We start from the raw sequence: 14842 nt of genomic DNA, 5'->3' as shown, positions 1-14842 counted from the left end.
TGTAAACCTTCAATTTATTAGGAGAGCTTACAAGCATAAAAAATTCCTGTTTGAAGAGGGAGGATAAATACAGCGAAAAGTTGGCTAGGCAAGAACAATTCTGTTGGTAGGAAGGATTCTCTTGCCTATATTACACAATAAAGACTTCCTCCCACAGGGGCGTTCAGCAGTATTTGGAAACTGGCACAAAAAATGCATCAAAATAATAGCAGATCTATTTGATAATAACATATTGATGACCTTTGCCCAGCTTCAAAACAAATTTGGCCTCTCATCCAAGGATTTCTATGCCTACCTACAAATTCGTCACTTTGTAACATCTGGCTGCCCCAGGACCCTTGCACACTTCCAGAGCCAACAGAAAAGTTCCTTAACAAGTTTACCTTAAATACAGGTTTTATTTCGAGATTATATAATGTTTTACAGGGAAGTGTTTCTTGTGTTAGAAATGTCCTCAGACATTGGGAGGAGGATCGGGGGAAAGTCTGTAGGGAAGAGGTTTGGGAGAACTGCTTTAAATTATCCCATTCTTTGATAATAATCTCTAGTACCTTTATATTTATCTACTTATATATTTTATCTTTTATTTAATTACTTTGTTTCATTATTTTAGATAAGATAGATAAGATAAGATAAGATTTATTTGTCATTGTCATCAACAGATTACAACCAGATTGAGATTTGCTCGACTCGAGTTAAGATGCAGGTTATGTGTATATACATAATGTACAAAGATAAAGAAATAAATAGTACAAAATGAGAAATAAATAGACATCAGAAGATGGTTGCAGCGCCTGGAGGTGTCGCAACAGAATTTACATTTTTAACAAAGTGGTGTCAAGAGCAGGAGTTCTTATGCCTTTGAATTTAGTGCCATGATTGCCATCGGGTAAAAACTGTTTTTTAGGCGATTTGTCCTGGTTTTTATTGCTCTGTATCTCTTGCCTGAAGGCAGCAGCTGGAAGAGACCATGGCCAGGGTGTGAAGAGTCATTTAAAATGTCCAAAACTTTCTTGTGGAGCCTGGAAGTGTAAATCTGTTCCATAGTGGGGAGGGGGCAGCCTATGGTTCTCTCTGCTGCCCTAACAACCCTCTGGAGCGCCTTCTTGTCCGTGTTTCCTTCTTCATTCCAGGTTTTTTTATTTAGTTTTTTTTTTTTTCATTTAAGCGCGGCATAGTCAGTTTGTATCATAACTACACCTGCTCTGTGTTATGTTGGTTCTGTTTTTGAAAATAAATAAAAATGAGTTAAACAAAATTTTAGTGGAATTTTGTTATTCAAATCCTGATGATCCATATTTACTTTCATACAGTTTTCTCCCAAATGTCTCCATCTGCTTTGGATGGACACCTGGACTAGGTCTTGTCAGTGAAAACAAGACCTAAGTTTAGCATAAAATAAGTCAGGGACTTCCGGTTATGGCGCTGAGGTGAGCAGACGCATTGAACCAGAGCTCCCAACTCGGTCGTCTAATTCCCCTTTGCCAGAGCTGAATTAACACTCTAAAAACGATTATTTTATGATGAAAATGGGAAAGGCATCAAAAAGTAACGGTAAATCAAAACAAACGCAAGAAACAGACGAGAGAACTTTTAAAACACTGTTTGACGAAGGCGAATCTGACCAGCACGTGGCTATGGAAGGGCTTCAGGCTAGCATCGGAGCTATCCGTGCAGACGTGAAGGAAGAGACGTGAAGGAAGAGCTGAGCTGCTTTCGTGACGACTTCTCCGCCGACATGAAGAGAGATTTAAGACGTTTTCAAGAAGAGATTAATGGAAGACTAAACGAAATCGTGTCGGACATAAAAGAGAACCAGAAGAGAACGGAGGAGTCGTTAAAACGTGTGGCAGAAATGGAGGAGTGGACCGCGGCGGCGAAAGAGGTGCTGTCTCAAACTATAAGCAACCAAGATAAAATTCAAGCCAAACTGACTGATTTAGAAGCACGCTCACGTAGAAACAACATCCGTGTGTACGGGATTCCGGAGGACACAGAGGGAGACAATTTGTTGGAGTTTATGGAAGGTTTCATTAAGGCTGAGCTGTCACTCCAGGATACGGATCTAGCTATACAACGCTGCCCCAACCGCCGCAGAATGCGAGCCCCCGCTCCGTGGTGATCGCCTTTCTGGCATTCAGAACCAGGGATTTGGTGCTTCGCGCCGCGTGGAAGAAAAGAGAGGTACACCTCAACCAGCAGCGAGTTTATTTCGACCAGGACTACCCGACAGAGACCCAAAAGAAGAGGAAAACTTACGCCCCTATTAGAAAACTTCTGAAAGAAAAAGGTCTCCGTTTCCAAACCCCGCAGCCAGCGAAGCTCCGAGTGATTTTTGACGGTGGCCCGGTCACGTATAGCAGCGCGGCGGACGCCATGAAGGACCTGCAGAAGAGGGGTCTCGCTCCCGACTGCAATAGCAACGATGGTTCTCCCACGGCAGCGCTGATGGAGAAACTGGACAGACTGTCATGGGTGATGGTGGAGGCCAAACGACGGAGCTCCGATGCACACGGAGAGAGAGCACGGAAAAAACTCAGCGGATTAGTTTTTTCGGGCGCTTAACTAAAACAGTTAAGCGCCGCTCGGTAAAACCCATGCGGTAAGATAAGCAATCAGTAATCTGATCCAGCGCGTGGACTGAGAACTGAGACACTGTCAGACATCATTATAATATCCTTTCATTCAATCTTCGCTAATGTTAACTAGAAATACGTTACTGATAAAAAAATAAAATAATAGATAACACATGACCGTAGTTTTGGGAGCCGGTTTGAAGGCTCTGATTGTGCACTGAGTTAAACTCATACCGAGCTATGTCAGTTTGCACCGGAGAGACCCCCCATGGAGAGAGTCTCATGGGGATTTTTCTCTCCACCCAGGACTCCTTAATGAGTCATTTTGTTTTGGAAGTCGTTCCTTTAGTGTGTTTTCAAGTTTCAGGTTCCTTGTTTTTGATTTTTACAAATGTTTTATTGTTAAGGTCACCTTGGATGTGTAAGTTAGAGGGATTTATCCACTTAAAGATTTATGCTCCAACAGCAATATAAATTTATAACTATTAATGTGCACGGGTTACAGAATCCAATTAAAAGAGGAAAGCTCATAGCTAAGATGAAGAGAGAACAGCAACAAATTATCTTCTGGCAAGAAACCCATTTAACGAAACAGAATCATGAAACATTAAAAAAAATGGGGTTTAAAAAGACATTTTATTCCTCCCACTCAAATGGAAACACTAGGGGCGTGGCAATATTAATTGCAAATAATGTGGACTTCCAGGTATCCAAACAAATTACAGACAAAGAAGGCCGTTTCGTTTTGGTGAAGGGAACACTAGACTTATTACTATAACACTAGAGTTATTATCGCGGGTCATAAATCATCTGACAGTTTTGATTGTGTCTCTGTTGTGTTCGTAGTCTGAATGGTTTAAAGAGCTGCTTTCAGTGCCGCTCCATCTTAGCCTTAACAGACATAAACATGCAGTAAAAAATAAATCGATTCTCAATCAGTGTTTTGCACCAAACAGTTTTTACTATTAACAAGTTTTTATTATTAAAAACACGACAAACTAATGATGATAAAGGGCCGCACTGGGTTAACTCGGGGAATCTCATCTGTCCGTGTATCAATCAACTCCAAACCTCTTCTTTGTTCTGTCACAATTATCGATTTATTCCATTTTGATGATCAGGCTCCAAACTTTGCAAGGACTGACCGCCCCGCTCACCGCTTCCTAATACACACAAAGCCAGTATCCTTCCCATTCATACCTGGTGACGTCACTCCCACGTCGACACACCTAAGTGTCAAAGCCGCCTGCTCCTGTCATATCAATAATTACTTATTTCATTCATATGGTTCCTACAGAGCCTCAGTGAAAACGTGTTTATTATTATTAACTGTTTGGTGCAAAACACTGATTGAAAATCGATTTATTTTTTACTGCATGTTTATGTCTGTTAAGGCTAAGATGGTCTCCTGGTCAGGGGTGGTGTCCTGCCCCAAGTGGAGGAGTTCAAGTATCTCGGGATCTTGTTCACGAATGGGGGAAGAAGGGAGCGGGAGATTGACAGGCGGATTGGCGCAGCGTCTGCCGTCAAGCGGGCGCTGTACCAGTCCGTCGTGGTGAAGAGAGAGCTGAGCCAAAAAGCGAAGCTCTCGATTTACCGGTCGATCTATGTTCTCACCCTCATCTATGGTCATGAGCTTTGGGTCATGACCGAAAGAACGAGATTGCGGATACAAGCGGCCGAAATGGGTTTTCTCCGTAGGGTGGCTGGGCTCTCCCTTAGAGATAGGGTGAGAAGCTCAGTCATTCGGGAGGGACTCAGAGTAGAGCTGCTGCTCCTTCACATCGAGAGGAGCCAGTTGAGGTGGCTCGGGCATCTGGTCAGGATGCCTCCTGGACGCCTCCCTGGTGAGGTGTTCTGGGCACGTCCCACCGGGAGGAGGCCCCGGGGAAGACCCAGGACACGCTGGAGGGACCATGTCTCTCGGCTGGCCTGGGAACGCCTCGGGATTCCCCCGGAAGAGCTGGAGAAGTGGCCGGGGAGAGGGAAGTCTGGGCCTCCCTTCTGAAGCTGCTACCCCCGCAACCCGACTCCGGATAAGCGGAAGAAGATGGATGGATGGATTTTAATTTATAATTTTTTAATGATTTAATTTTAATAAAATATTCTATTTCCCAAAGTCACTGGGAGCCACAACAGAAGGATGAAAGAGCCACACGTGGCTCCGGAGCCATTGGTTGCCGACCCCTGAACTAGACAGATCCATCCTTAAAATTAAAAACCCCATTTCCAACCAGATGTGTTTCTCCCCAGACGAAATACATAAATCATTTGAAATATACTACAGGAACTTATATAGTCAACCTGAATTAACTGAGTTTCCCTCAGTAAAACAGTTTCTAGATTCTTTGGATCTCCCCTCAATTGGCATTGAGCAAAATAAGTGGATATCTGAAGATATGACACCAGCAGAGGTCGATAAAGCCATCTCAAAATTGAAAGCAAGTAAGTCACCAGGAGGAGACGGATTACCAGCTGAATGGTATAAAATCTTTAGGAGATCTATAACACCTTTGCTGTTAAAATGTTTTAATCACGTGCTTAAAGGAGGGGAGACTCCACCATCCTGGAAACAAGCGATAATATCCGTTATACCAAAACCAGGAAAGGATAAAAGTGAGTGTAGCTCATACCGGCCCATTTCGGTCTTGAACATTGATTATAAAATATTTACTTCAATAATTGTCAGTAGACTAGAAAACATTATCCCTGAATTGATTGATACAGACCAGACAGGATTTATCAAAAATAGACGTACACAGGATAATGTGAGGCGAGCGTTACACTTATTCGACATCATGAGCAGAAATAATTTGAAATCTTTAGCAATCAGTTTCAATGCTGAAAAAGCCTTTGACTCTGTACGATGGGAATACTTATATCTGGTTCTGCAGAGGTTTGGCTTTAATAATACAATCATAAATTGTTTAAAATCAATATACAGTTCGCCAGTAGCCCGGATCAAAATAAATAGAGGCCTTTCAGGCACAATTCCTCTGAAACGAGGATGTCGGCAAGGATGTCCTCTGAGCCCAATTCTCTTCGCACTTTTTATAGAGCCACTTGCCCAAAAAATTAGGGACGACCCAGAAATTAAGGGAATCATATTTAAGGGAAAAGAATACAAATCATGTCTATACGCCGACGATGTCCTGGTGACCCTATCTGACCCAGATGCCAGTCTACCTAACCTCATGTCCTGCCTCTACCAATTTGGACTTTATTCAGGTTATAAATTAAACATTGGAAAAACTCAGACCCTGTGCTTTAACTACTCACCCAGAGAGGATATAAGTAATCGGTTCAAATTTAATTGGAAAACAAGAACCATGAAATATTTAGGTGTTAACATTACTAAAAATTTAATCAAAATATACAAAGCAAATTATGGTACTATAACTAATAAAGTTAAAAATAACCTGAACAAATGGGCTTCCCTGACGCTTGATTTGTACAACCGAATAGAAATCATAAAAATGATAATTTTACCTCAACTGTTGTTCCTTTTTCAATCTTTATCAATAGAAATTCCTACCAAGCAATTTAACGAGTGGAACCGGATCATCTCCAGGTTTATATGGCAGAATAAGAAACCAAGGGTACGCTATAAAACATTACAATTACCAAGAGATGAAGGAGGAATGTCACTCCCATGTTTGGAAAATTATTACAGAGCAGCACAACTGCAATTTGCGGTTTACTGGTGTGAAGAGGGTTATGAAGCAAAATGGAAAGAACTAGAATTAAGTCAAATTGACATTCCCCTGCAAGCTCTGCTGGGGGATAAACACCTCAAGACTATATATGCAGATGAGTTGAGTGTTTCCACAAAAGTCCCTCTCAACATCTGGTTTAGAGAGTTCCGAAACCCACTTTTAGAGAGGAAAACTAGGTTATTAAGATGGATTGAACATGATAGGGATTTTGTACCAGCACAATTTGACTCAAAATTCAATCAACTAACCAGAAAAGGCATGACATCATACTGCGTGATTTCTTCTGGAACTGATCTGGAAAGTTTCCAACAACTGCAGGAAAAATTTGACCTTGACAAACGAGACTTTTTCAGATACCTGCAGCTCAGGCACCACTTTAATAAAAATATTAAAATATTGGAAAAAAATGATCAGGACCTCATTAATATCTTTATTGATGCTTATAAAGGTAAATGTTATAAGAAGAGGCTGTCCAGACTATATGAGTGCTTAGAAAATAATAAAAAAAACATCTACATTATATATTAAAAATACATGGGAAAAGGAGGCTAAAATAACGCTGACGGAGGATGAGTGGCTAAACATTTGCCAAACGAACTCCACCACCACCAGCTCAGGACACTGGAGGGAATTTTCATGGAAGAATATTGTTAGGTTTTTTATAACCCCCAAAAGAACATTTTCTCAGACCGGCAAAGCTGAATCTGGGTTTTGTTGGAGACGATGTAACAATATGATGGCTGACCACTTTCATATTTTCTGGGACTGCCCATTGATTTGTTCCTATTGGCTAAAGGTAGCCAAAGAGATCAGAGTAATTCTTGGTTTTGAAATAGAGCACAATATTAAAATTATATATTTAAGTAATTTACCAACTGAACTCAACTCTCAAGATAAGTACCTTTTGAAAATACTACTGATAGCAGGAAAGAAATCAATCACAAGAAAGTGGCTTAGTGGAAGCCCACTGACATTGTGTGACTGGTCAGCCACAGTAGAAGAAATACGTGAAATGGAAATGCTTACCTTCTCCATAAGACTCCAGGAAAACAAAATTCAAAAATATTGGTTGAAATGGTTAATTTATAGGAATGCTAAAGCAAGTTGAGTATCATTAATTAATTATTCAGGGTGGTAATTGAGGTTTGGTGCTGTACAGTTTCGCAGGACTTGGTAACTATGCAAATAAACTCTCACCTGTTTGACTCTTCATGGATCTCTACATACATTGTAACCTGTTCACCTAAAATCTGTCTGTAATTACATTTTTTTGTGTGTGTTGTATTGCTGTCCCCCTCCCTTGGTGACCTTTCAGTTCTGTATGCTGTTCATTGTACTTGTTGTGATTTTTTTATTTTATTTTATTATTACTATTATTTCCTCTCCTTTTTGTGTTGTGGTTGTATTTTGCCATGTATAAAAATCCGATCAAAAATAAAGTATAAAAAAAAAAAAAAAAAGTCAGGGAACAATGATGAAAATCCAAGGTTAACTGTGTCTTTGAAGGACACCAGCAGATAAAATGTAGTGATCAGCCAAGGCAGCAGGACACTCAGGATTAGGAGCTGTGCTGTTCCAGCATAATCACCCTGTTGATCGACTGTTTTCAGGGTTTCAGTTAGAAGCTTTAAGTGCCAGAACCACTCAGTGCAGAACCTGGGCCAGAGACAGCACTAACAAAACTGAGTGGTTCAATAACTGCACAGAAAGTCTCCTCAATATTACTCAAACTAAGCTATTTAGCACAGAAATGTGTTAACCGCTGTCATTATTTCTCATCATATTTTCAATAGGATTCTGCAGCCATTCTGATAATACAGCAGCAAAGAGTACTCTGTAATCTAATTTATTTAATAAATTAAGTTATCTTTGGATGTCTATATTTGTAAAATGGATCTGAAGCCCTTTGAGAGGCTAAATGTACTTTTAATGTCATTTCTTTGGTGAGTTTACAGCATACCACAATTAGAACCATCACACACTTTATCAGCTGTGGTTTGAGTGAAGTTGTGATGATGTGACTTTGCACACACAGTACCTGAATCTGAGGACAGCAGGGGCCTCTGAGGTCTGGGGCCGACGGCTCGACCGAAGAAATCCACCTCTGGCTGCAAAACAGAGGGTGAGGGAGGAGTTAAAGCTGGGTGAGAAGAAAGTAAAACAGGTCAGAGTCAGGGAACACACGGCATCTTTTTTATTAGCCTAATTTCACCATCAGGGGCCGCATTCCCAGGGGCTCCTCGTTATCCTCATTTCTGCCCTCTAGAGGCTCAACTATGTCATTACTCAACCGAGAAAATTACAGGCTGTGGTTTCCAGTCCAGCTGTTGAGCTCTGTACATCCTAAAGGTGAAGTAGTGCAGTTCTGCGTTGCTATTGAGTTTTATCATCAGCATGTTCAATGCTGAAGCTGGCTTCTGATGGGTCGGTGTGGTAAAGGGACGTTTGACTTTTCTAGCTGCATCTGGATCACCTACTGGCTCTAAATCAAATCAGGATCATCTATAGGAAATGTTAAACAGATTCTCCTACGTGTTAATTTTGCCAATTTTATACTGATAGTAACAATTCAAAATGTACCACTGGTCCACTGGATCTTTTGAAGTAAATGGTAAGTAGTCGTGTACCGGACATTCTAAAGAACTTTATGCTTTTACGGAGATGCTGATTTCATTTCCCAGCAGAACTCTGGACCAGCCTGAAGTAAATGACCTTGGAGCTCCTGTTCTCGATTGTCCAGCAAACTGACCTGACCTGAATGTCTTGCAGAGTTTCCAGAGTGTTACCAAGAGGAAGATGAGATACACCAGAGCCAACAAGTCACATGACCTGAAGGCAGCTATCAAAACAACCTGGACTTCCTGAACCTCAGCAGAACCACAGGCTGATTGCCTCTATACCATGCCGCATTAATCCAGTAATTCATGCAGAAGTATGAAGTGCACAGAAATGAACATACACTTGCCAAAAGTATTCACTCGCCTGCCATGACTCATATGAGCTTAAGTGACATCCCATCCCTAAGCTATAGGGTTCAATATGACGCTGGTCCACCTTTGCAGCTAGAGCAGCTTCAACTCTTCTGGGAAGGCTGTCTGCAAGGTTTAAGAGTGTGTTTATGGAGATTTTTGACCATTCTTCCAAGCCCGGCTCCTGAAAAACAACCCCACACCATAATCCCCCCTCCACCAAACTTTACACTTGGTACAATGCAGTCAGACTAATACCGTTCTCCTGGCAACCTGCCAAACCTAGACTCGCCCATCAGATTGCCAGATGGAGAAGCGCAATTCATCACTCCAGAGAACGCACCTGCACTGCTTTAGAGTCCAGCAGCAGCGTGCTTTACACCACTGCATCCGAAGCTTTGCATTGAATGCAGCTGGTCCACCATGGAAGCCCATTCCATGAAGCTCTCTGCGCACTGTTCTTGAGCTAATCTGAAGGCGTCATGAAGTTACGAGGTCTGTAGTGTACTTCGTGGCTTTTAGTTGTATATATTGTTATTATTATTATTGTGTGTTTGCTTATTTATACTGTATATATTTGACCTTTTGCACGGGAGCTGCAATGGAAATTTCGTTGAATTCTGTTCAATGACAATAAATGCTATCTATTCTCTATTCTATTCTATTCTATTAGTTCCATTTGTTGCAATGGAAGTGCTTGTTTCAGCCAAGCACTTCCATTTTCTTATAATACAGCTGACAGTTGACTGTGTGGAATATTTAAGATCGAGGAAATTTCACCTGTGGATTTGTTGCACAGGTGGCATCCTATCACAGTTCCATGCTGGAATTCACCGAGCTCCTACTATCATTAGTACAAGCCTTAGGTTTCAGTCTACTTTTCCAAATATTTCGTTTTTTGAGCAGTAATTGTGTATTTCTATTTAAAACAAAAGGTCAGCAAACAGCCACCAAAATCTGATCAGATTAAAACTCTTTTAGAAAATCAAAAATAAAAACTGTATTTTAAATGTTAATAATAATAGGGGGTAATAATGCCCCCGGACAACTACTCTGGTTCTGGTTGATGAATACGGAAATGGTTCTGTTCGTTCGTTCTTCTCTGACCAGCTTCAGTGTTGAGAAGGGTTTGTGAATCTGAGTTGGCAGCAATTGCTTCAGAGTGCCTGATCAGAACACTTCTAAATATTCAGATGAAGGTAGAACAAAGAAAGAGGAGTCTAAATCAAAGTTCACTCTTCATACTGAAAAGTTGCCAGAATGAAAAGGTGGCCTTGGTGAAACCACATACTTTCATATATGACAGTATGTGTGTGTGGTTTCTGTAAGAAAGCAGAATAATACTAATTAATTATAACCAAAGTTACAACATAAACATAAAAGTACAGTGAAGCTGTACTTAAATACACTGTAGAGTTAAATCAGTTGGCATATTGGCTCAGTCTGGTTAACTAACTAAACTTGAAGTTGGTTAATTATGAATTAACACAAAGCATGCAGCTTTACAACAAGGGCACATTAACACAGGGGTGGCGACCATGCAGCATGCAGCACATGAAATTTTGTTAAGCTGGCGCTACAAGTCTCCAGTAGTTGTCAGTCTAACAGGAGAGACTTTAGGTGATAGATGGAAGCTGAATCATTTAAGAATAAAATCTATTTCCATGGTAGCAGCTTTCCTCAACGGTATTTCTGTCACCTGCATAATTTCAGATCGGTGCACCACATCCAAGCTCAGAGGATTGTGAAGCAGAGGTGGGAGTGAAGCAGAGTGAGCTGCTGCTGCTGCTACAGAAATAATGAGATAGAAGCAAGTCAGAGTTTGCTCAGCAGGCTGTGGTGTCGCTAAGGAGAAAAACAAACCACTTCTGATCACATTAACACAATCAATAGTGTGCGCATCGCGGTGACGCGCAGAGTGGAAGGTTCATGAATTTCAGATATGGAGTGATTTTTTTAAAGGCAAAATAAATAAATAAATAAAAAACAGAACCAAAGTGAGAAAAATCGGACAGAAACAGAGACTCGTGTGATAGTTTTAATCAATAATATTTGAGTGAGGTTTAATTTGTATTAATGCTTGAAGATGTGTTTATATTAATAATAATAATCATAATACTTTATTGACCCCTTAAAGGGGGAAATTTAGTAAATGCCTCCTTAAGACTATTGAGCAGGGGTGTCTCCAGGAAGTTTTAAAAGAGGGCTAAAATGGGGCCAGTGACAATTTTGGGGTGTTACAAAATCATGTTTAAAGTACAGTGTAAAATATGCAAATGGTAGATGTTACCACAATACTCTCAAATAGATCTGAGCCATGCGAGTAAATTGTCCTACATGTTTCAAAAATGTCCTGCATGAGACACCACATCCACAAATTTGGCAGACAAAGCTCAACAGTTTTATGTTTGTCCATGAATGACTTTTCACTGACACACATGTGAAGGAGTTGCTTTGAGTAGCTATAACTGAGTACAAACCAAATCTAAAGACACTTGTAAAAAAACAAAACACTGAACTGTCAGGTGTCTCACTAAGGCCTTATGGACTAAGAAGAAAACTGTTTCAGCAGGTAATGTGATATAAAGCTAATCTTGAAATTATTGTGTGGCTCTTTACTGTGAGATCATGAGCTTTATTTGGCTCTTATTGCTGAACTGGTTCACCACCCCTGCATTAACATTATCATTCCATACGCAGAGCATAGAATCAGCCACACAATAACAAATGAGGTATATGCTAAACACCAGTCAGAAATAAATCTTTATGCTAGCCAACTGCCTCTTATGCATAGCTTCATTTAAATACAAACAGTGAAATAAACTCCTAATAAGTCAATGAAATACACTCATGGTTTAACATAGACAGAATTGCGTGGAATTCAGATTAGTTTTGATGCATCTCCACTGTGATGTCTCAGAGTGTTCCAGGATGGCTGAGACCCTATTGGAGACAAAAGTCTTAAATCTGGTCTTGAGGTACTTTAGCACAGCCGTGCTGTCAGTCCAATAGATCGATTCAGCGAGCTCCAGCTCTTTTCTTAGCAGTGTGTCCATCTTTGTGGCTGCCATCAATTCCATTCTTGGGATGGATGGTGACTTTAAAAGTGCAACCCTTGTCTTGGCCATGATCAATGTGCACTGAGCTTCACCAGTTTCAGAGCACAGCAGCAGGTAACTTGCTGTTCCATAGGCATCTTCACTCGAAGAAAGTGATGAAGCTGTGCGTAGCCTGGCATACCAAACTGCTTTGACTTGACACATCGACTGATTCCAAACTTCTCGAGCAGAGACAGACTTGAAATCCAACTTTTCCAGATTTTTGCAACATTGTCTTGCAGATCTTCATCCCCGCTATACTTCTGCCGACATAAATTCTTTTTGCTGGAAGTATTACAGGAGCAAGAAATCCCAAGGGGTCAAAGATGGAGCTGACCAAGGAAAGCAGACCTTTCCTAGTCTGTGGTCGATCTTTGGGGTTGATCTTGAACCTGAACTGATCTGATTCAGTGCACCACTGGATGCCCAATGTCCTTTCCATCGGCAGATGGTCTTCATCTAAGTCCAGATTTTTAATCCTTGTGAATTCTCCTCTTCTGGAATTGCTGTTACTGCTGTTACTTGACCGTTTGGTCAGTCGAAATCCTCCTTTTTTCAACATGGTTCTTAACTCGGCGCATAGCGTGATGGCTGTATGTTCATCAGAAACTGACTTTACTTGTCTATGTAAAAATGTTTCTGAACTGTTTTGACCGTCTCCTGAGCAAACTCATCTGCAAAATCTGTTGAAAGCTTGAACTGCAGTTGCCAGAGTTCCTCTAGATTAGCCACTGAGATCCGGTTTGCAGCAATTCCTGTCAATGTGTCACTCATCATGTCCATTTTGTCTCTAAGCAAAACCCTAACCCTAACCCTGCAGTAAAAGATTGTCTTTACTGCATATGATCCGTTGTCCACACTGTTAACCACTTGCAATGGTTCCAAAACTTTAGGAACAATTGCTCTGATAAGCAATCCAACCTCTGCTTGGACAGTGGGGATTTTCACTTCCTTGAGGTGGGGCCAACCATCAATATCCTCTTGACGGGGAATATTGTCCTTAGTTACAGGAATCTCTTTCTGTGAATAAATCTCAGAAAGTTCCACAAATTGATTGGTGTCCAAGCTGCTGATCTCCAGACCAGTCATAATGCGTGTATTCACAACTGATTCATTTCCCATAGTTCGCAACGAAATGTTGATGTTGAGCCCATCCATGTTCAACTGATTAATCAGTGACTCTGTAGCAAAGGAAGCCGAGCTACCTCGATCCAAAAATGTGTAAGATGTCATTGTCTTGGTCCTCTTTTGTGCCTTAACACACACCAGAATGATCAACAGGACACAATCATTCCTACTGGCCCCAGTGACACCACAGGTTTCAGCTGTTTGTACAAAAACAGTTGTTACAGATTGACATTGCAGATTCACAACCTTACTTTACTGGTTCTTCTTTAGTGCCTTTGGTTGTAATATGTAAAGATGTGGGGTGACATCTTGAGCATTCTTGACACTGAAATTTCTGTTTGCAACTGCTACTCATATGTCCTTGCTTCAAACGTGCAAAACACAAACCTTTGCTCTTCAAGAATTCAATTTTGTCCTTATGTGGCTTGCTCTAGAATTTTTTGCAAACTGTGAGGCTGTGGAGCTCTCCACCACAATAAACACAAGGTCTGGTGGTAGTCTCTGCTGTTGTAGATGGCGTTTTTGAAGATTCTTGTTTGTTATCTTCTGTCTTTTGAAGTACAACAATTGTGGTAAACACCTTCTTTGGTTTGAATGATTCCAAGTATTGTTTTAGTTTAGTAGGTTCTTTCGTGGTTATGGTAGTGTCCTTTAAGTTTCCATAGAGTGGGTGTAAAAGGTACTTAACCTGCTGGAAGAAAAAGTTAAAGTCCTTAAATTTGGCTCTTTTCTTAGTCCTTTCTTGCAGGTCACAGGCAGATTTTCTCCACGATTCTTTGAGCTTGTATGGCAGTTTATTTGCCAAAGACTTTATATTAGCTGTGTTGCCCAAGTCTTCTGAAGATATTAGCTATCTAATAGCTAGTATTAGCTATAGCTAGTAATAGCTAATAGCTAGTATTAGCTATTAGATAGCTAATGATAGCTAGTATTATCTATTAGATAGCTAATATCTAATAGCATCATTGAGTTCAAGCAGCCAGTGAAGAAAAGTGCAAAAGACTGAAGAGCAACTCCATCTTCTGGTTTAATTGCTGGCCAATAAACAGTCTCTTTAATGTAGGCTTCTGAGATCTTGAAGTCATCTCCAAAGAACTCCTTTAACATCTGTTTAGCTGTAGTATATCATGCTGAAGATTCCATATGAATGCAGCTCTTAACCAAATCATGTGGTTGTCTACTTGTGTTTTGTAGCAAAAACTGAAGTCGATCACGATCGTTACCGGTATGACTCTCGATTCCATGTTCGATGGCTTCAATAAAAGATCTGCATTCCAACGACTCTCCATTAAATATTGGTATGGTGAGAGCTGGAAGAAATAATGCCTTATGGTTCTTCACCAGGTACTCTGTGA

At 40.7% G+C, this 14842-nt stretch overlaps 1 protein-coding gene across 2 annotated transcripts in view; it reads right to left on the bottom strand.

Moving 5' to 3' along the window:
* Positions 1–14842, bottom strand: part of chtf18 (CTF18, chromosome transmission fidelity factor 18 homolog (S. cerevisiae)) — a 46660-nt gene that overhangs the window by 3152 nt on the left and 28666 nt on the right. For both annotated transcript variants that reach the window (XM_032562061.1, XM_032562060.1), the window contains exon 21: positions 8331–8400. In XM_032562061.1, the coding sequence (XP_032417952.1) occupies positions 8331–8400 (70 nt within the window). The remainder of the gene's footprint in view (positions 1–8330; positions 8401–14842) is intronic.

Source organism: Xiphophorus hellerii, chromosome 5 (genome assembly GCF_003331165.1).
Source record: "Xiphophorus hellerii strain 12219 chromosome 5, Xiphophorus_hellerii-4.1, whole genome shotgun sequence".
Lineage (NCBI taxonomy): Eukaryota > Metazoa > Chordata > Actinopteri > Cyprinodontiformes > Poeciliidae > Xiphophorus > Xiphophorus hellerii.
The sequence above is the reverse complement of the archived record's forward strand: the minus strand, read 5'-3'. Positions and strand labels throughout refer to the sequence as shown.